At 38.7% G+C, this 23,358-nt stretch overlaps 1 protein-coding gene and 1 non-coding gene across 2 annotated transcripts in view; both read left to right on the top strand.

The window, feature by feature from the left end:
* The window catches only part of TRMT2B (tRNA methyltransferase 2B), a 31,840-nt gene extending 15,002 nt beyond the window's left edge, over window positions 1–16,838 (top strand). Inside the window, 6 exon segments of the mRNA XM_037060174.1 lie at window positions 2,300–2,446; window positions 3,781–3,875; window positions 4,217–4,278; window positions 4,385–4,532; window positions 4,696–4,796; window positions 16,693–16,838. Of these exon segments, the coding sequence (XP_036916069.1) occupies window positions 2,300–2,446; window positions 3,781–3,875; window positions 4,217–4,278; window positions 4,385–4,532; window positions 4,696–4,796; window positions 16,693–16,838 (699 nt within the window).
* LOC118996683 (U6 spliceosomal RNA) lies at window positions 6,616–6,722 on the top strand. Its single transcript, XR_005068539.1, has one exon. It is a non-coding gene; the product is annotated as a U6 spliceosomal RNA (small nuclear RNA).
* Window positions 16,839–23,358: the final 6,520 nt, after the last annotated feature.

Raw genomic sequence — 23,358 nt, 5'->3', positions numbered from 1 at the left:
ATTCCAAGTCGTGAAAGGCAAGGACCTACATTCAAGATTACTCTATCCAGCAAAGCTATCATTTAGAATGGAAGGGCAGATAAAGTGCTTCCCAGATAGTTGTTTGCTTAGTTTGTTTGTTTTTGTTTTTGTTTTTGTTTTAGGTTTGGTTGTTAATAACTGTGAGTTTGTTATCATTTTACTGTTGGTACTTTTTATCTAACTTGGAAGGTCAAGTTAGAAGAGTTCATCATCACTAAGCCCTTATATGAAATGGTAAAGGGACTTATCTAAGAAAAAGAAGATAAAAATATCAACAGTAAAATGATAACAAACTCACAGTTATTAACAACCAAACCTAAAACAAAAACAAAGACAAACAAACTAAGCAAACATCTAAAACAGGAACAGAATCACAGAAATGGAGATCACATGGAGGATTATCAACGGGGGAGTGGGTGGGGAGAGAGAAGGAAAAGGTACAGAGAATAAGTAGCATAAGTTGTATGAAGAAGATAGGGGAGGTTAAGAATAGCATAGGAAATGTAGAAGCCAAAGAACATATATATGACCCACGGACATGAAGTAAAGGGAGGGAATGAAGGTTGGAGGGGGTGTGCAGGGTGGAGGGGAATGAAGGGGGGAGAATGGGACAAGTGTAATAGCATAATCAATAAAATATATTTAAAATAAAATAAAATACAAATAAAAGAAGGTTGCTAAGATACTAAAAAAAATCCTGATATAAAAAGATAGTAACAAAAAATACATTTACAATACAGTACATATTTATTGAAACAAATGTGTCTATAAGTGGACCTGTGCAGTTCAAACTTAACCATTATCTTCCAGGTCTGACTCAACTCTTCAATTTCCCATTCTTCCAGAATCTTCGACATTTGACTCTTATTTCTGAAAAACATTCTTTGCCCACCAGTTTTTCTTTAAATCACCAAATTCAAATTTGAAAAATGTATTCAGTGTAGTTAGTCATATCTTATATTGCATTTATTGGAAATTATAGCCAAAGTATGAACTATAGCCTTAATTGATTTTACCCTCTAAGGCAGCACTGTTTTTTGCTATAACTCCTTCTATGCGTAGTTTTGTGATTGTTTGAAAATACAATGAACCTAGATTACATGTATTATAAAAACAAAGGGACCTAGGAAATCAGACAGTGTGTTTTGTTGTGGCAGCAACAAACTTGTGTGTGACTAAATCAGGATTGTATTTGACTTTTATTCACCAGGAGGAAATGAAGGAGCTGACTGAACTATGCTGTAGTTGGCACCTGGTTATATGAAGAAATATAGAAATTATGGGCTTATATCAGGAATTTATAGGTAGGAATAGAATCATAGCAACTGAGTAGTATATTACTACTTCCAGGAGAAATTCACAGAAATGGAAGATTATTGTATTCCACACTATATATAGAATAACCTGAGATTGTACGTGCAAATAAAATACCTTTCTTGATTATTCATGCCTTCTTTCAAAGATAATTATTGTGTCATGACTAATGTGGTTTAGTGGATTGAGCACTGGCCTGTGAACCAAAGGGTCACCGGTTCGATTCTCAGTTATGGCATGTGCCTGGGCTGTGGGCCAATTCCCTGGTGGGGTATGTGTGAGAAGCAACCACACATTGATGTTTCTCTCCCTGACTCCTTCCCTTTCCCTCTCTCTAAAAAATAATTAAAATCTAAAAAAAGAGATAATTATTGAGCAACCATTATGTGCCAGACTAAGGATACAGCTTTATGCTTTCATGCAGTTTATTGTTTGGAATAAAATGGATTGTGTTTCTCTGTAAGGTCAAAGGGCAGGGATCATGTTTCTTATATATCTGCATTAGTTTGTTAGGGCTGCCATAACGAAATACACAGACTAGGTGGCTTAAACCAGAGAAATTTATTTTCTCAATTCTACAGTCAATGTCCAAGATCAAGATCTTGGCAAGTTAGTTTCTTCTGAAGGCTCTTTCCTTGGCTTGGAGACAGCCATAATCTCATTGTGTTTTCACACGATCTTTCCTCTATGTGCACACCATTGTATCCTTGTGTGTCCAAAATTGTTTTTCACAGGAGGATACCAGTCATATTAGATTAGGGCCCACCCTAATTACCTCATTTGACTTAATCATCTCTTGAAAGACCTCATGTCCACTTGCAGTCACATTCTGAGGAACTGGGGCTTAGGGCTTCAATATATAAATTTGGGGGGCAGGGGTACAATACAGCCCATAACAATCACCCAGAATCAATAATCAGCTGTGAACCTGTTACTTTTGCCTGTGTAAGAATATTCTTCATAGTACTATGAAGTATTCCCTCAACAGTCTGCAATGGATCCCTGCCTTCTGTTTCATGAAGGTGGACACTGGTTTGAGCTCACTATCCACACCAATAGCCAAGGGCACACCATGGCCACCATTACTTTCCATTCTCAGAAGTTAAGGCAGGTGAGACTCACAGGATGATGAGGAGCAGCTTCTGTAGCAACCATTTGTATTACCTTACTGCAGTTGGTTTTTGGAAGTTTCAGGGCAGAAAGCAGAAACTACACATCCACAGAATATCTGTGTGGGATGGGAACAGGGGCTTGGGGTTAGAAAGAGGAGATGGCAAATATATTCTTTAATCATGCTGCTGGCATAATCAAAACATGGGAACTGAGGTGAGGTTACAAAGTTAATTATCATGTGAGGACTCCTAAAGGTTTTCACAAGAACTTTGCCTATGGAAGTTAGTGGATGCTCTGTGAAATCCAAAAATCAATTTGATAGAGATTAGAAGGTAAGTCAGAATTGAAATTCTTATTAATAACCCAATGATACTTGACATTTGTAAAGAACATGGAGCTATCAAACATTCACACATTAAAAAATTCCTATACTAATGTGATCATCTCAACAAACTTGTGAAGTAGATGGGAGAAGGAAAGTTATTGTTATTCTCATTTCTGAGATGGGCAAATGGAGGCATAAAAGTACCCAAGATTAAAGATCTGGGAAATATCCAACCTAGGGCTTAAATCTTCATTGATTCCTGGACTTTTAACTCTATAGCTCCAACATAGTTTATTGTGATTTATCCCAGTCAAGCTAATGGTTATGCTGTCTGTAGTGATGTAGAAATTTTAAAAATGCTCATTCTCTTCCTAGCACTTTTCACCTAGCTCTTGTGTCCTCTGAGGTGTTTGGGTGAGTGAGGGGTGTGATGTTTGAAGTGGAGAAGTATGAAGGAAACCAAAATGTTATTGCTTCTTGATGGGACAAAAGCTCAATTTAGCTCCTGTTTAGAAGAATAACTCACGTTTTCTTTAGAGAATATGATTTCTTTTTTTATCCTCATTTGATGTATTTTTAATTGATTTTAAAGAGAGAGGAAAGGGGGGGAGAGAAATATACAGAGACAGAGAGACAGAGAGACAGAGAGATGTGAGACAGAAACATCTATTGGTTGCCTCCAATACATGCCCTGACTGCAGATAAAACCCATAACCTAGGTATGTGCCCTGACCGAGCATCAAACTAGCAACCTTTTGGTGTATGGGATGATGCTCCAACCAACTGAGGAACCTTGCCAGGGTAGAATTGTGCTTTCTTATTTTACTACTGCAGAGCTGAGTACTGTAGAGCTACCGGTGGAGGGGGGTCATGGCAGGGAAAAGCAGTGGCTTCTGGACCAACCCAAGTATGCAGTGTGAACAGACCAAAACATTATTGTAGAGCTAGGAGAGGAAATTTTCAGAGATGAGTCTTCGCTTGACTTCTGATTTTTTTGGTCTGGGAAGAAGGAGCTCTGTGTTCAGAAGGAGACTGTAAAGGAGTTTTTCATCAAAGGGTCAGGAGTAGTCTGTGACTTGACATCATTTTACTTCCAGAAAAGGTAGTCCTGGGACAGCCAAACAGCACGCAGGAGGCTGATGGCTTGCCATAGTCTGGGCTGTGAATTGCTGAGGTAGGGATGGTGTTTATGGAAAACCTGGGCTAAGTGGGATTGGCCCTTAGCCAGGGCCAATCACTACCCAGGTCCAAGAACCCAGGCCAGACTGTAGATGAGAGTGTCTGCATGTATCTCTGTACTCTGGGAACTCTTTCAGAGCTCTCAGGGCCATGCCATGAGTGCTTTGTCTCCTAGATGAGATGCTGGAACCTCCCCCTCCAACTAACCACTAGAGATATAATGGTCTGCAATTTTAAGATTCTTTCTTCTTTCTTCTTTTCTAGCACCATGACCCATTGTAGCCATCATCAGTCTCCCGTTCAGCTTCTGTTTGGGGAACTCCATAGTGGACACTGGTTTGAGCTCACTATCCACACCAATAACCAAGGGCACACAATGGTAATCATTACTTTCCATTCTCAGGAATTAAGGCAGGTGAGACTCACAGGAAGATGAGCTCTTTGAAGAGATCTTGGGCTTGAAGATCCACATCTCTCCAGATGCCTTTTTCCAGATTAACACTGCTGGTGGAGAGATGCTGTATTGGAGTGTGGGGAAGCTGAGTGGAGTGAATTCTAACACCATCCCCCTTGACATCTGGTAAATAGCAGCCCAGGGCTGAATCTACATACTGCTTAGCTCCCAGATTCTATTCACCCAGCAGCTGGGGTCCTGAATGGGGAGGATGGTAGTGGTGCAGGCATAACGTCATTAGCTTAAAACCCTAAAATACTCTCCTCATTTTCTCTCTTACTTCCCTAAGTGTAATTGGCCTTTCTCTGGTTCAGTATAGCTCTCAGGTCCTTGCGACTGAGTTGATGGAGCATGCGATAGAGAATGTCAGGTGGACTGAAGCCTTCAATGGTACATTGCTCACAATCTGGGGAGAAATCAAGAGCTGCAATTATTTATGTGTGAGAAGAGTTGTGTGGGAAATGGCATCCACTGTATCCATGACCTGTGGGGAGAAAGGGGTGGTGTTCTGTATTAGTCAGACTTGGGTCCTGATGACTTTCTGAAAGAGATCCAAATAACTAATCTTTTTTTTTTCTATCCAGAAAAAGACCCAGGTGGCACCTAACTAACTGGTAGAAAGCCTAATTGACAGGAAGGTAAGTTAGAGAAATTTTGGGTAATAGAGAAGAGCCTTCTTCACATTTGTCTCATGAGGCACCATAGCATAATACAATGTAGTAGGTTTCAAACTATTTTTAGCAACGACCTTTTCTTCAAACAAAATCTCATGACAGGACTTCTGGCCAAGATGCTGGCACAGGTGGAAATAGTGTACCTCCTCACACAAACAAATTTAAGGACAACAAAGATTTAGAAGCAAAAACACAACCAGAGCAGACAGAAAGTTGAACTGTATGAAAGTCCGACAACAATAAACAATTTATCCAGACTGGTGAGAGGGGCGGAGTCGGTGGCTGGTGGAGGGGGATCATGACAGGGAAAAGCAGTGGCTTCCAGACCAACCCAAGTATGCAGACAGTGGTTGGCAGATCCCAGGCGTGGGGTGGCAAAGGGCAGACCCAGTGCGGGTGCAAGGCTTCTGGCTGACAACGGTCACACATTCATGTGCAAGAAAAACCAGATGAAACAAACGAAAAGTGAGACAGACCCTGCAATGCAGGACCCCAGCTCTGGGAAATAAAGCCTAAAAGCACCAATTTAAAAAAAAAACTTTTGGGGGTTGAGGTGCCAAGAGAGGCTCCCAGCCTCACACTAGAGTTCGTTGAAGAGACCCACAGGGTCCTAGAACTTACACAAGCCCACCCACCCGGGAACCAGCACCAGAAGGGCCCAATTTCCTTGTGAGAAGTGGCAAAGGGGACCAAAATTTGAGAGAAAGGAAAACAAACACCATTTCTCCCTCTCTGACCCCACCCCCAGTCACAACCAAGAGACAGGATTGACCCGCCCTGGTGAACACCTAAGCTTTCCCCCCTTGTATATAACAGGTGTGAACAGACGAAAACACTATGGCTCAAGAAGAACAACTCGAAGTCCGAGAGGCAATACTTCTAAGTGACAAAGAGATAGTCAACCTACTGGATGCACAGTTCCAAACACTGGGGATCAGGATGCTCATAGAACTGGTTGATTTTGGTCACAAAATAGATGAACAAATGAAGGCTACACAAAGCGAAATGAAGCAAAATGCACAGGGAATCAATAGTGATGGAAAGGAAACTGGGACTACAATTAATGGGGTAGACCAGAAGGAAGAAAGAAACATCTAAGCAGAAAAGAATGAAGGAACAAGAATTCAAAAAAACAAGGATAGGCTTAGGAACCTCCAGGACATCTTTAAATGTTCCAACATCCCAATTATAGGGATGCTAGAAGGGGAAGAGGAAGAGCAACAAGTGGAAAACTTATTTGAACAAATAATAAAGGAGAAGTTCACCAATCTGGAAAAGGAAATAGACTTCCAGGAAGTCCAAGAAGCTCAGAGAGTTTCAAAGAAGGTGGACCCAAGGAGGAACACACCAAGGCACATCATAATTACATGAGCCAAGATTAAAATGAAGGAGAGAATCCTAGAGGCAGCAAGAGATAAGGGGACAGTCACCTACAAAGGAGTTTCCATCAGACTGTCAGTGGATTTCTCAAAAGAGACCTTCCAGGCAAGAGGGGGCTGGAAAGAAATATTCGAAGTCATGAAATCCAAAGACCTGTGCTCGCCTTGGCAGCACGTATACTAAAATTGGAGCGATACAGAGAAGATTAGCATGGCCACGGCGCAAGAATGACACACAAATTCGTGAAGCATTCCATATTTTTAGAGGCCCACTGCAAGACACATCATCATTAAAATGGCAAACCTCCAAGACAAAGAGAAAATCCTAAAGGCAGCAAGGGAGAAAAAGGAAGTAATATACAAGGGGGTCCCAATAAGGCTGGCTACTGACTTCTCAATGGAAACATTCCAAGCAAGAAGAGAATGGCAAGAAATATTCCAAGTAATGAGAAACAGAGGCCTACAACCAAGGATATTGAACCCAGCAAGACTCTCAATCAAGATAGAAGGCCAAATAAAGAGCTTCCAAGACAAAAGAAGTCTAAAAGAATACGCCTCCACCAAACCAGCTCTACAAGAATTACTAAAAGGGCTGCTTTAGGAATCGAAGGAAAAGAGAGAGATAGAGAGGAACACAGGTACACAAATGGCAATGAATAAGTATCTTTCAATAATAACCTTAAATGTAAATGGATTAAAAGCTCCAATCAAAAGACATAGAATAGCTGAATGGATAAGAAAGCATGATCCACACATATGCTGCCTACAAGAGACCCACCTCAGGTCAAAAGACCACCACAGACTAACAGTAAAAGGATGGAAACAAATTTTCCAAGAAAATGGACAAGAAAAAAAAGCCGGGGTAGCAGTTCTCATATCAGACAAAATAGACTTCAAAAAAAGGGCCATAAAGAGAGACCCAGAAGGTCACTTCATAACACTCAAGGGGAGAATCCACCAAGAAGACATTAACATCATAAATATATATGCACCCAACATAGGAGCACGCAAATATATAAAGAAAGTTCTGGAGGACCTCAAGAAAGATATTGACAGAAACACAATTATAGTAGGGGATTTTAACACCCCACTGTCTAAAATGGACAAGTATTCCAAACAAAATATCAACAAAGATATTGCAGCATTAAATGACACCCTAGACGAAATGGACCTATTGATATATATAGAGCCCTCCATCCCAAAGAAGCTAAATACACTTTCTTTTCAAATGCACATGGAACATTTTCAAAGATAGATCACATGATAGGACACAAAACGAGTCTCAATAAATTCAGGAAAATAGAAATCATACCAAGCATTTTCTCTGATCACAAGGGACTGATTGGAAACCACACCCAAAGGAAAAAACCCAAAACACCCCAAATCATGGAGACTGAATGGTATGCTATTGAACAACAAATGGGTCAAGACTGAAATTAGGGAAGAAATCAGAAAGCTTCTGGAAACAAATCAAAATGAACTCACAACAACCCAAAACCTATGGGACACAGTGAAGGCAGTCCTGAGAGGGAAGTTCATAGCAATACAGGCTTACCTAAAGAAGATAGAAACATTTCAAACAAACACCCTAACCCCAAGGCTGCCAGAAATTGAGGAACAAAAACAAAGACAGCCCAGAGCAAGTAGAAGGAAGGAAATAACCAAGATCAGAGCAGAATTAAATGACACAGAGACTAAAAGCATAATTCTAAGGATCAGCGAATCAGGAGTTGGTTTTTTGAAAAGATAAACAAAATAGACAAGTCTTTAAGAAGGCTCATGAAGAAAAGAAGAGAGAGGACACAAATAAACACAATCAGAAATGAAAGAGGAGAGATTACAACTGATGCCACAGAAATAGAAGGGACTGTAAGGAATTACTATGCAGAATTGTATGCCAAGAAATTTGAAAACCTAGGTGAAATGAACAAATTTCTAGAAAAATATAATCTTCCAAAATTCAATGAAAAAGAAACAGAAAACGTGAACAGGCCAATAACAGCAGATGAAATTGAAGAAGTCATCAAAAAACTCCCATCGCACAAAGACCCTAGACCAGATGGTTTCACCGGAGAATTCTACAAAGCTTTTAAGAAGGAACTAACCCCTGTTCTTCACAGACTATTCCAAAAAATCCAAAAGAAGGGAAAATTCCCCAACCCTTTTTATGAAGCCAGCATCATCCTAATTCCAAAGCCAGATAGAGACACAACAAAGAAAGAAAACTTCAGGCCAATATCGCTGATGAACATAGAAACTAAAATCGTCAATAAAATATTGGCAGATCGCATCCAACATACATCAAAAAGATCATATAACACGACCAAGTGGGATTCATCCCAGGGATGCAAAGATGGTTCAATATACGCAAATCAGTAAATGTAATACACCACATAAACAAAAGCAAAGACAAAAGCCACATGATCATATCAATAGATGCAGAAAAAGCTTTTGATAAGGTACAACACCCATTTATGATAAAGGTACTCAGAAAAAATGGGAATAGAGGGAGCATTCCTCAACATAATAAAGGCCATATATGAAAGACCTACAGCCAACATCATACTCAATGGGCAAAAACTAAAAGCTTTTTCACTAAGATCAGGAACAACACAAGGCTGTCCACTTTCACCACTTCTATTCAATATAGTATTGGAAGTTCTAGCCACAGCAATCAGACAAGAAAAGGAAATAAAAGGCATCCAAATCGGAAAGGAGGAAACAAAAATGGCATTGTTTGCAGATGACATGATAGTGTACATGAAAAATCCTATAGCCTCTACCAAAAAATTGCTTGAACTAATAAATTAATTTGGCAAAATAGCGGTTTACAAAGTCAATATCTAGAAATCTAAAGCATTTTTGTATACCAACAATGAAACAGCAGAAGCAGAAATCAAGAAAAAAATGCCATGCGATATAGCAAAAACAGAAATAAAATATATGGGAATAAAGCTAACCAAGGAGGTAAAAGACCTGTATGCAGAAAACTACACAACACTGAAGAAAGAAATCAAGGAAGACACAAACAAATGGAGACATATACCGTGTTCATGGATTGGAAGAATTAATATCATCTAAATGTCCATACTACCCAAAGCAATTTATAGATTCAGTGCATTACCTATTAAAGTACCAATGGCATATTTCACAGACATAGAACAAACACTTCAAAAATTTATATACAACCATAAGATACTCTGAATAGAAACTGAAATTTTGAGAAAGAAGAAAAAAGTATGATCCCTGATCATATCAGGGATCACAATACCTGATATCAAACTGTATTACAGGGCCACTGTAATCAAAACAGCCTGGTACTGGCATAAAAACAGGCACATAGACTAATGGAATAGAACAGTGAGCCCAGAAATAAACCAAAATCTCTACAGTCAATTAATATTTGGTAAGGGGGCAGTAACATAAAATGGAGTAAAGATAGCCTCTTCAACAAATGGTGTTGGGAGAACTGGACAGCTACATGCAAAAAAATGAAACTTGAGCACCAACTTACACCATACACCAAAATAAATTCAAGGTGGATAAAAGACTTAAATAGAAGCCATGAAACCATTAAAGCCCTAGAGTAGAGCATTGGCAGGAACATCTCAGATATTTCACGCAGGAAGGTTTTTACTGATATGTCCCCTAGAGCAAGGGACATAAAGGAAAGAATAAACAAATGGGATCTCATAAAAATTAAAAGCTTCTGCATGGCTAAGGAAAACAGTATCAAGATACAAAGAGAAGCAACTGTTTGGGGAAACTTATTTGCCAATGATACCTCAGACAAAGGTTTAATCTCCAAAATATACAAAGAACTCACACAACTCCACTCAAAGAAGACGAGCAACCCAATTAAAAAAATGGGCAAAGGACTTAAACAGACACTTCTCCAAAGAGGACATACAGAAGACAGAGACACATGAAAAGATGCTCAATATCGCTAGCTATCAGAGAGATGCAAATTAAAACCACAATGAGATACCACTTAACACCAGTCAGAATGGCCATCATCAACAAAGAAACAAACAAGTGCTGGAGAGGTTGTGGGGAAAAGGGAACTCTAGTTCACTGTTGGTGGGATTGCAGACTGATACGACCACTATGGAAAACAGTATGGAATTTTCTAGGAAAACTAAAAATGAACGTGCCTTTTGACCCAGCAATTCCACTGTTGGGGGTATATCCTAAGAACCCTGAAGCACCAATCTAAAAGAACCTATGCACCTCGGTGTTCATAGCAGCACAATTTACAATAGCCAAGAGTTGGAAGCAACCTAGATGCCCATCAGTAAATGACTGGATCAAAAAACTATGGTACATTTACACGATGGAATTCTATGCTGCAGAAAGGAAGAAGGAGCTCCTACCCTTTGCAACATCGTGAATGGAACTGGAAAGCATTATGCTGAGTGAAATAAGCCAGGCAGTTAAAGACAAATACCATACGATATCACCATTAACAGGAATCTAAACGACAAAGCAAACAAGCAAGCAAAATACAACCAATGACACTCAAATATGGAACAGGCTGACAGGGTCCAGAGGGAAGTGGGGAGAGAATCACAGGGCAAAAGGGGAAGGACTCACATGAACAAGTATAAAGGACACATGGACAATAACTAAGGTGGGGGGCCGAAATGGGAGAGAGGTCGTGAGTAGTGGGGGGGGCAGGGCTGGGAATATAACACGAAAACTGTACTTGAAGAAGAATTAAATAATAAATAAATAAATAGATAGATAGATAGATAAATAAAAACAAGTTCCAGATCTAGAATAATGAAGTTGCTTGTAAACACTCTTCTCATAAATGTTGTTTAACTAGTCCCATACAATTGACTTTTAAGGTTGTTTCTACTCTAATGTTACCACAGTTTTGCAGTGAATATCCTTATACATATTATTTGCATATATGTGCAATGTTATGTATATGTGATGAATAACTATATGTGATAGTATGTATATATTAGATGAATCCCTTATGTGGAATTGCTGGATTAAAGGTTATATATGCTCTTTACATTTCTGTGTATTTTGAAATGTATTTCTTTTTTTTTTAAGATTTTGTTTATTTAGTTCTACAGAGAGAGGGGAATAGAGTGAGAAAGAGAGGGAGAGAAACACACTGTGTGTTTGCCTCTTGTGTGCCCCTCATTGGGGACATGGCCTGCAACCCAGGCATGTGCCCTGACTGGGAATTGAACTGGTAACCCTTTGCTTCACAGTCTGGTGCTCACTTCACTGAGCCACCCCAGCCAGGGCCATTTCCATGTATTTCTAACTGAGCTCTAAAATCAACTTATGAAAAATAGCCTTTTGGGGTTGTGATTAGAAATATGCTGAATTTATTAATTAATTTAGGGAGAATTTAAATATTTACAATACTTTTTCTGTCCAGGTATGTGGTATGTTTTTTCAGTTACTCTACTTTTATGTAAAATTCTCTCTCTCTCTCTCTGTATAAAATACAAATACATAATATGTATTTTCCAATATTGGTATTTCTTTTTTAAGTTAATGTAAGAGATTGTAAAACTTTTATTGCTATTATAAATGGGGCCTTTTTCATATTTTAAAAAATATTTTATTTATCCACTTTTAGAGAGAGGGGTAGGGAGGGAGAAAGACAGGAAGAGGAATATTGATTGGTTGCCTCTTACACACACTTCGACCTGGGATTGAACCTGCAACCCCGGCATGTGCCCTGCCTGGGAATTGAACCAGCGACCTTTCATTTTTCAGAATGACATCCAACCAACTGAGCCCCACCAGTCAGGGCTTCATGACATTTTCTAACTGATTATTGTCGATCTTATGTCCAGTTACCTTACACTATTTTATTAGTTTTATTTGTTTTCCACTTGATTCTCTTGCATAGTCTTGGTAGCTGGTTATCTGATCACCATGTTTTATTTTCTTCTGATACCTTTTTCCTTATCATATTGGATAAAACAAACATTCTGTTGTATGAGTGATAGTGAAAATCATCTTTCGTTCCTGATTTTTTTTACTTTTTGTAAATCAGCCTGAGTTGGTGTGGCTCAGTGGATTGAGTGCCAGGCTGCAAACCAAAGGGTCACTTGTTCCATTCCAAGTCAGGGCACATGCATGGGGTGCAGGCCAGGTCCCCAGTAGGGGGCGCTCAAGAGGCAACCACACATTGGTGTTTCCCTTTCTATCTCCCTCCCTTCCTGTCTCTAAAAATAAATAAAATCTTTAAAAAAATAAAAATATTAGAAAACATAATAGGAAAGTTTGATATATGGTAGCTATATAAATTTTATTTCCATTTCTCTATATTTTATGTTATGTCATGGGGTTCTTCTGTAACTTAAGATATTTAAATGTAAAGTGACTTATTTTCTTTCTTTAATTTTAATTTTTATTTAATTCTTGTTCAAGTACTGTTTTCTGTCTTATATTCCCAACCCTGCCCCCCCAGTGCTTCCCACCTCCCTCCCATTTCCGCCCCCCACCTTACTTATTGTCCATGTGTCCTTTATACTTGTTCATGTGAGTCCATCCCCTTTTCCCCATGATTCTCTCCCCTCTCCCCTCTGGATCCTATTTTCTACTCCTTTCTTCCCTCTTATCTATAAATGGCAATCCAGTCTATTAGTTATGTAAGTTGGATCCAGAGTTATCTTTTTCATTCCTGTATCCAACTGCCTACAAGGTTGATTCTAACTGGATATGTTCTAGGACCTGTATTCTAGGATGTAGTTTGTTATCCCAAACTCAACATATCTCCTATTGAGAGTTTTGCATCTCTCCTCAAAATCTGTTCTTGCTCTTATATTTCCAATCTGGATTAATATACCAATCTACTCAGTCACTCAAGCCAGAAACCTGGGAGTTCTGAGTCCTCTTCTACACCCTGCCAACATCTAGTGTATCAGAGTCTCCATCTCTGCATGTTACCATCATCATATTGGATTTTTCATGAACGGCCATCTTCCCAACTGTTGCTGCTCTCTCCACTCTTGCTCCAATCCATTTCATTACCTACAACCAGAGTGAGTTTTCTGAAATGCCAATCTCATTGTGTTTCTCCAATTTTTAATACCTGTCTCTCATTGGCTTTTTATTGCTTTTAAAATAAAGTCCAAAATTTTTCATGCAGCCTCAAATCCTCTTCATAATCTGGGCAGCCTCATTTCAATATACATTGAATTCCTTTCCCTGAAAAGCAACTTTTCCCTGAAAAGTTTCCTTTCTTTCCATTCTGGTCCTTCTCACGTTCTGCTTCCTCGATTTGGAATATGCTTTTCCTTACCTCTTCCAGCTAATTCTAATCATATTTCTGTTTTTAATTTAGATATTCACCAAAGAATATCACCTGAAGATTGACTGTGGATTAGCAGCTTCCTGATAATTACATTAGTATTATACTTTGTAAGTCAGATGACTTTAGAATTGTGCTTCATTATTTTTTTGGCTGCCAACAGTGACATTTTAATTAAGATGGCGTATTTCCATTTGAATTATTAGACCATTAGCTAGTTAATACAGACACACCTTCTAAGTATTCTTGTCTTGCTCTGTTTTCTAAAATAAAACAATACATTTACAAATTAATGCAAAATTCAAATAGTATTAAATCACTCATTTAGGCTGTCAGAAAACTTCATGTGGACTTATAATGTTGCACACTGGAAACTTACATAATGGCATAAACCAATGTTACCTCAATTGAAGACAATAGGAAACAATTTACCATGAAAAAGAAAATTTCACTTGGGGCTAGTTTGAATAATATGTGGCAAAAAGCTTGTTGTCTTTGTTCCCAATTTTCAAACATAGAAATTCTTCCCTGTTTCATTTTACTTCCTTTATTTTTATCATGAAAACTTTCAAACATACAAGGAAGTTAAAAGAATAGCACAATGAACACCAGTATGTCTACCACCAAGATTCAACAAATGTTAACATTTTGTATATTTGCTTTGTATTTGTGTGTATCTCTTCTTTGATAAACCATTAGAAAGTAAGCTCTAGACACTATAAAACTTCACCTTTAAATACAGCAGCATACATCTTCTAAGCATAAGGACATTTTTCTACATAACCAAATACCATAAGCCCAGCTTAAAAAAACATAACAGTACCTCACCCATCTTCATGAATATTTTTTAATATCTAGTCCAGTGCTTCCTGACATGTGGTCCACATACTGCTTGCTGGCTCACAGTGAGATAAGGAGCTTGCACTAAAGTGTATAATGGTGCATTGCATCCTTCATTGAAAGAAGGATCTCCTACCTTTTGCAAAACCATTGATAGAACTAGAGAGCATTATGCTAAGCGAAATAAGTCAGGCAGTGAAAGACATGATCTGACCTTTAAGTGGAGTCATTGAGAAAGTCTTGTTCCCACAAAAATATCAAATTAATGTGCCCAGTGACATAGTTCATTTACATTGATGAGCTGGTTGAGTATCACTGCTGTATGTTCAGATTTTCCCAGCTGTCCCCTAAATGTCATTTGATGCCAGTTCACATGTTGCAATTGGATGTGGTATCCCTTTAGTCTCTTGTTTCTTTCTTTCTTTCTTTCTTTCTTTCTTTCTTTCTTTCTTTCTTTCTTTCTTTCTTTCTTTCTTAATCCTCACTGGAGGATATGTTTATTGATTTAAGAGAGGCAGGGAAGGAAGGAGAGAGAAAGAGAGAAGCATTGATGTGTGAGAGAAACATCAATTAGTTGCCTCTCATACATGTCCCAATCAGTAATTGAATCCACAACCTAGGTATGTGCCCTTACTGGGGATCAAGCCCATAACATTTTGGTGCATGGGATGATGATCCAGCCTGTCCAGGGCTAATTTTATTTTTAATTACAGCTTTGGGTTTTTTTGCTATTGTGATTGGGTGTTTTCTGCTATTTTATCTTCCAAATATCTGATTCCATCCTGTTTCATCTGATCTACTGTTGATTTCTTATAGTGTATTTCCCATTTCAGTTATTGTATTCCTCATTTCTGACTGGTATTTTTTTATGTTTTCTATCTCTGTTTTTGTGTTTCCTATCTATTTGTTGAAGTTCTCACTGAGTTGACCTATTCTTCCCCTGTGCTCATTGAACATCTTTATAAGTAGTGGTTTAAAAAGTTTTTTTCAATTATACTTTACATTCAATGTTATTTTGTATTTCAGGTGTACAGCATAGTGGTTAGACAGTCATATGCTTTACATTGTGTTACTCCTGATATTTCCAGTAACCACCTGGTACCATACATAGTTATTACAATATTATTGACTATATTTCCTATGCTATATGCTATACTTTACATCCCTAGACTAATTTTATAACTGATAGTTTGTACTTCTTAATCCCTTCCTTTTCTTTGCCCGCCCCGTATCCTTTTTAGCCTCTTAGTCTAGAACTGTCTCCACACTTTTTAAAGGTACTGACTTTCAGAGACCAGTTCTGCCCCACATTAGGAATTTGTCTGACTGTAGTGTGACCAACATTCCTGGTTTGCCTGGGGCCCTCCTGGTTTTAGCATTGATTCTGTACCTCTCAGTCCTGGGCAAACCAGAATGGTTTCTATCCTTATAGTCCTGTTTAGCTCCTTTTTCCAGCCTTCAGATTTCCTGTAAACTAGAAGTTGTTGGATCTAGAGATTTGATTAGATTTGTATTAAACCATTTTTCACAAGAATGTCCGTAAGACATGCCATGTGTTTTACATCACTTCACATCTGGAGGCAGGTAATATTAGTTGTCCACACTCATTAAAGGTGATGGACCTCAGAATTCTCTACATAATTTCATAATTTTTTCTTTATAATTAACCAGAAATCCATGGAGTGGGACTTTGGTACCATGTAACTATCCTGTTCCCCAATAATCTCTCACCTGAATATTTTAACATCCATTGATTATTGTTTCCTGACTCAGTAATTGTTTTTTTTTCTAATTTTTAGACTGTATTTCTTGACTCGATGATTTAATTGGAGGTTTCAAAATGGTAAGTTCCTAATTCTGTCATCCAGTTTTTGTTTTTTAACTGGCATTTTTTGGTGAAGGTGAGCTTTTTCTCATCTGTATGATATGAACCAACAAGGTGAGGTAAAAGCCTGATTTATTGCCCAATAATAATAATTTTCAGAGCAAGAAGTTGATGCAATAGTTACTTCCAATAGTAGGAAAATAGTTTTATTATTGTTTTGAATATCACTTGACTTAATGTTTTTATTTCTTACTTATTTTTATATTCATTTTTATTGTAGTTTACATGATACAGGAGATTGCTGGGGAGAAGGGAGGGATTGTAGGAGATGCCAGAGTCAGTGGGAGTGAAGACGCAGCTCAGCTTGAAACATTCCCCAGCCCCACAGTTGGCTCCATAGAAGCTGCTTCCATAGGTAAAGAGTAAACAAACCAGCACTGCAGCCTATCTAGTGTGTTATGCTCTTCTCCCCTTCTTGTTCCTGATTGAAGGGGAAACAAGAGAACTTCTACCTAAAGGTTAACATGGGGGCAAGAAGGCAGAGCTGACGTGCCAGTATAGCCTGTAGGATTGGGTAGGGTGCCAGACACTTATGGAGCACATGAAATTCAGAGCCCAGAGATTTAAATGGAGGAAGGGAGGAATCTTGCTCTTTTCTTTCCATTTGTTTGACCTGTCAGGGATCTCGGAGCATTCACAGACCTGCAGGCCCTGGAAACCACTCGGTCTTGGTGTGGCCCCAGGCCCTGGGCATGGGAAGCAACTGCAGCATGGCAATCACAGCTCTAGCCCCATGTGTGCACTCCAGGGAAGGATCCTGAAGCCCAAGAGCCTTGTGGTCCAACAGACAGATAAGAATGGAGTGGTGTTTTTCTGTGGATGTTTTAGAAGGGAGGGATACTGAGACAGAAGCATGCTATTCTTCCAAAATTGTGTAGTTTTTAAATAAATGACCTCTTTCCTTTTTCACTAAATTTCTGTCTTTGGAGTTTGCTTATGGGAAGTGAGCCATAAAATCCCATTAATGTTCAGTAACAGTAATGGCGCCCAACATGGGGCCCTACCTGCCTATGGCAGGCCAACTCCCCTAAGAGTAGGACTGTGGGTTTTCCCAGTCTCTGGGACTTTCTCTGCATGCCCTCTTGAGGTGTTGGCCACCTAAACATGCCTTGCAGGTGGAAAGAAATGGACCTGGGAAGGAGGAAGACTCTAAGAAGTGGTGAGGGTCACCCAAAGTTTGGGGCTGCAAACCAGGGTCTGGGTGAAAACTGAACAAGTTTTTTGGGGGCCATTGTTTGTGAGATCAGTTGGAAGAAAGGTGCTTGTGAGCACCTATATGGAATAGTGGAGATGTGGGTTCAAATTTTGTTCATATGTTCCCATTTTGTCCAGGCTCTTCTTTTAGCCTGTATATCCAGGCCAACAGTTGGCTCCTGGATGTTGCCCACTGGGTTGAATTTTAGCAGACTGAGCTAGGTACCACTATTATCCAATGTATAAGGAGGAATCGGTTCTTTATTGAAACACTGTGTGGCCTACATATATTTTAGACTGTGGGGAAAAATTGCCCCTAAATGGTTCCCTAAATTACTGTACCATCATGGAATTGGAACTATATTGCCAAAGGTTAGACAAATGGAACAAAATTCATTACATTAAGACATTTGTAAGCCCTGGCTGGTGTAGCTCAGTGGATTGAGCATGGGCCTGCGAACCAGAGGATCACGGTTCGATTCTCAGTCGGGGCACATGCTTGGGTTGCAGGTCACTTCCCATTTCATGGCAGGGGACACATGATGCACATTGTGTGTCCTCAGCAGAGGCAACCATACATTGATATTTCTCTCCCTCTCTCCTTCCCTTCCCCTCTAAAGATAAATAAATAAAATCTTTTTTAAAAAAGACATTTGTATCATTATGTAATAGGGTTTCACCAGGGACAGAGAATAGCTTGATGGTGCAGAGAAGGCAAGTAGCCTCAAAACCCCTCCCTGATAGGACAGAGAAAGAAAAAGAGAATGGGGAAACAAGTCTCATTAATCCCTGAACCCAGGGGACTCAGGATTAGTAGCAGAAAGACCACCCCCATCACCACCTACTCCACTAGCTACCCCTGAGATAGGGTCCAGAGAGCCAATGGCCCCACCCGAGTATGACCAGGGACGGTTCTCCCCCTCTAACAACTGTTGGAGCAATTTAAAAATACTGATACCTGGGTTCCTGCCATTCCAGTTTAATTGGTTTAGGGAGGGGCTCAGTCATCAGTATTTTAATTTTATTTTTTTATCAAATATTTTTTTATTTAATTATTTTTCAAGTACAGTTTTCTGTCTATTACTCCTATCCCATCCCACGCCCGTGCTCCCCCCTCCCTCCCATTTCCACCCTTCTCAGTTGTTGTCCATGTATCCTTTATATAGGTTCCTCTAAATCCCTCCCTTATTTCCTCTGAAATTCCCTCCCCTCTCCCATCTGGTCACTGTCAGCCTGTTCTCTACTTCAGTGTCTTTGGTTATATTTTGCTTGCTTGTTTGTTTTATTGTTTAGCTTCCTGTTAAAGGTGAGATCATATGGTATTTGTCCTTCAACACCTGGCTTTTTTCATTCAGCATAATGCTTTCCAGTTCCATCCACGATGTTGCAAAAGGTAGGAGCTCCTTCTTTCTTTCTGCAGCATAAAATTCCATTGTGTATATGTACCATAGTTTTTTGATCCATTCATTTACTGACGGGCACCTAGGTTGCTTTCAACTCTTGGCTATTGTAAATTGTGCTGCTATGAACATTGGGGTACATAGGTTCTTTGGGATTGGTGTTTTAGGGTTCTTAGGATACAATCCTAGCAGTGGAATTGCTGGGTCAAAAGGGAAGTCCAATTTCAGTTTTCTGAGAAAATTCCATACTGTTTTCCATAATGGTTGTACCAGTCTGCAATCCCACCAACAGTGGACCAGAGTTCCCTTTTCCCCACACCCTCTCCAACACTTGTTGTTTATGGCTTTGTTTATGATAGCCATTCTCACCTGTGTAAAGTGGTATCTCATTGTGGTTTTAATTTGCATCTCTCTGATAGCAAGCGATATTGAGCATCTCTTCATGTGTCTCTGGATCCTCTGTATGTCCTCCTTGCAGAAGTGTCTGTTCAAGTCCTTTCCCCATTTTTTAATTGGGTTAGTTGTCTTCTTAGAGTGAAGTCGTGTGTGTTCTTTGTATATTTTGGAGATTAAACCTTTGTCTGAGGTATCATTGGCAAATATGAATTTCCATACAGTTGGTTGTCTTTTTATTTTAATGCTGTTTTCTTTAGCTGCGCAGAAGGTTTTTATTTTGATGAGATCCCATTTGTTTATTCTTTCCTGTATAGTCCTTGCTCTAGGGGACATATCAGTAAAAATGTTGCTGTGGGAAATATCTGAGATTTTCTGCCAATGTTCTCCTCTAGGACTTTCATGGTGTCACGGCTTATATTTAACTCTTTTATCCACCTTGAATTTATTTTGGTGTATGGTGTAAGTTGGTGCTCGAGTTTCTTTTTTTGCATGTAGCTGTCCAGTTCTCCCAACACTATTTGTTGAAGAGGCTATCTTTACCCCATTTTATGTTACTGCCCCCTTTGTCAAATATTAATTGACTGTAGAGAGTTGGGTTTATTTCTGGGTTCTCTATTCTGTTCTATTGGTTTATGTGCCTGTTTTTATGCCACTCCAGGCTGTTTTGACTACAGTGGCCTTGTAATACAGTTTGATATCAGGTATTGTGATCCCTCCTACTTTGTTCTCCTTTCTCAACATTGCAGCTGCTATTCGGGGTCATTTATGGTTCCATATAAATTTTTGAAGTGTTTGTTCTATGTCTGTGAAATATGCCATTGGTACTTTAATTGGTATTGCATTGAATCTGTTGATTGCTTTGGGTAGTATGGATATTTTGATGATGTTAATTCTTCCAATCCATGAACACGGAATATGTCTCCATTTTTTGTGTCTTCCTTGACTTCTTTCTTCAGTGTTGTGTAATTTTCTGCATACAGGTCTTTTACCTCCTCAGTTAAGTTTCTTTCCAGATATTTTATTTTTGTTTTTGTTATATCGAATGGGATTTTTTTCTTGATTTCTGCTTCTGCTATTTCATTGTTGGTATACAAAAATGCCTTTAATTTCTGGATATTGACTTTGTAACCCACTGTTTTGACAAATTAATTTATTACTTCAAGCAGTTTTTTGGTAGAGTCTATAGGATTTTCCATGTACACTATCATGTCATCTGCAAACAATGACAGTTTTGTTTCCTCCTTTCCGAATTGGATGCCTTTTATTTCCTTCTCTTGTCTGATTGCTGTGGCTAGAACTTCCAATACTACATTAAATAGAAGTGGTGAAAGTGGACAACCTTGTCTTGTTCCTGATCTTCGTGGAAAAGCTTTTAGTTTTGGCCCATTGAGTATGATGTTGGCTGTAGGTCTTTCATATATGGCCTTTATTATATTGAGGAATGCTCCATCTATTCCCACTTTGCTGAGTACCTTTATCATAAATGGGTGTTGTACCTTATCAGAAGCTTTTTCCACATCTATTGATATGACCATGTGGTTTTTGTCTTTGCTTTTGTTTATGTGGTGTATTACATTTACTGATTTGTGTATATTGAACCATCCTTGCATCCCTGGGATGAATCCCACTTGGTCTTGGTGTATGATCTTTTTGATGTATTGTTGCATGCAATTTGCCAATATTTTGTTGAGGATTTTAGCATCTATGTTCATCAGCGATATTGGCCTGAAGTTTTCTTTCTTCATTGGGTCTCTATCTGGTTTTCGAATTAGGATGATGCTGGCTTCATAAAAAGAGTTTGGGAGTTTCCCATCATTTTAGATTTTTTGGAATAGTCTGTGAATAATAGGGGTTAGCTCTTCCTTAAATGCTTTGTAGCATTCTCCTGTGAAACCATCTGGTCCGGGACTTTTGTGTGATGGGAGTTTTTTGATTACTGCTTCAATTTCATTTGCTGTTATTGGTCTGTTCAGGCTTTCTACTTCTTCTTCATTGAGTTTTGGAAGATTATATTTTTCTAGAAATTTGTCCATTTCACCTAGGTTTTCAAATTTCTTGGCATACAGTACTTCATAGTAATTCCTTACAATCCCTTCTATTTCTGTGGTATCAGTTGTAATCTCTCCTCTTTCATTTCTGATTGTGTTTATTTGTGTCCTCTCTCTTCTTTTCTTAATGAGCCTACTTAAAGGCTTGTCTATTTTGTTTATCTTTTCAAAAAACCAACTCTTGGATTCATTGATCCTTAGAATTGTGCTTTTAGTCTCTATGTCATTTAATTCTGCTCTGATCTTGGTTATTTCCTTCCTTGTACTTGCTCTGGGCTGTCTTTGTTGTTGTTCTTCGAGTTCTTGCAGGCGTCGGGTTAGGTTGTTTGTTTGAAATGTTTCTATTTTCTTTAGGTAAGCCTGTATTGCTATGAACTTCCCTCTCAGGACTGCCTTGGCCGTGTCCCATAAGTTTTGGGTTGTTGTGAGTTCATTTTCATTTGTTTCCAGAAACTTTTTGATTTCTTCCCTAATTTCAATCTTGACCCATTCGTTGTTTAATAGCATACCATTCAGTCTCCATGATTTTGGGTGTTTTGGGTTTTTTCCTTTGGGGTTGGTTTCTAATTTCAGTCCCTTGTGGTCAGAGAAAATGCTTGGTATGATTTCAATTTTCTTGAATTTGTTGAGGCTCATTTTGTGTCCTATCATGTGGTCTATCTTTGAAAATGTTCCATGTGCATTTGAAAAGAATGTGTATTTAGCTTCTTTGGGATGAAGCGCTCTATATATATCAGTCAAGTCCATTTCTTCTAGAGTTTCATTTAATGCTGCTATATCTTTGTTGATATTTTGTTTGGAAGATCTGTCCATTTTTGACAGTGGGGTGTTAAAATCCCCTACTATAATTGTGTTGCTGTCAATATCTTTCTTGAAGTCTTCTAGGATTTTTCTTATATATTTGGGTGCTCCTATGTTGGGTGCATATATATTTATGATGTTAATGTCTTCGTGCTGGATTCTTCCCTTGAGCAATATGAAGTGACCTTCTGGGTCTCTCTTTATGGCCCTTTTTTTGAAGTCTATTTTGTCTGATATTAGAATTGCTACCCCGGCTTTTTTTTCTTGTCCATTTGCTTGGAAAATTTGTTTCCAGCCTTTCACTTTTAGTCTGTGATGGTCTTTTGTCCTGAGGTGGGTCTCCTGTAGGCAGCATATGTGTGGGTCATGCTTTCTTATCCATTCAGCTATTCTATGTCTTTTGATTGGAGCATTTAATCCATTTACATTCAAGGTTATTATTGATAGGGACTTATTCATTGCCATTTTTGTACCACAGTTCCTCTCTGTCTCTCTCTTTTCCTTCCTTTCCTTAAAGCAGCCCTTTTAGTATTTCTTGTAGAGCTGGTTTGGTGGAGGCATATTCTTTTAGACTTCTTTTGTCTTGGAAGCTCTTTATTTGGCCTTCTATCTTGATTGAGAGCCTTGCTGGGTAAAGTAGCCTTGGTTGTAGGCCTCTGGTTCTCATTACTTGAAAGATTTCTTGCCATTCTCTTCTTGCTTGGAGTGTTTCCATTGAGAAGTCAGTAGCTAACCTTATTGGGGCTCCCTTGTATGTTACTTCCTTTTTCTTCCTTGCTGCATTTAGGATTCTCTCTTTGTCTTGAAATTTTGCCATTTTAATGATGATGTGTCTTGAAGTGGGTGTCTTTGGGTTCCTTTTGAATGGGACTCTCTGTGATTCCTGGATTCGTATAACTTTTTCTCATCAAATTAGGAAAATTTTCCATCATTACTCTTTCAAATAGGTTTTCTATCCCTTGTTCTTCTTCTTCTCCTTCTGGTATTCCTATTATTTGGATATTATTATGTTTCATATTATCTTGCATTTCTCTTAATCCATCTTCA

This window comes from Sturnira hondurensis, unplaced genomic scaffold (assembly GCF_014824575.4).
Source record: "Sturnira hondurensis isolate 20B ecotype Veracruz unplaced genomic scaffold, ASM1482457v3 Scaffold0011472, whole genome shotgun sequence".
Lineage (NCBI taxonomy): Eukaryota > Metazoa > Chordata > Mammalia > Chiroptera > Phyllostomidae > Sturnira > Sturnira hondurensis.
The sequence above is the reverse complement of the archived record's forward strand: the minus strand, read 5'-3'. Positions and strand labels throughout refer to the sequence as shown.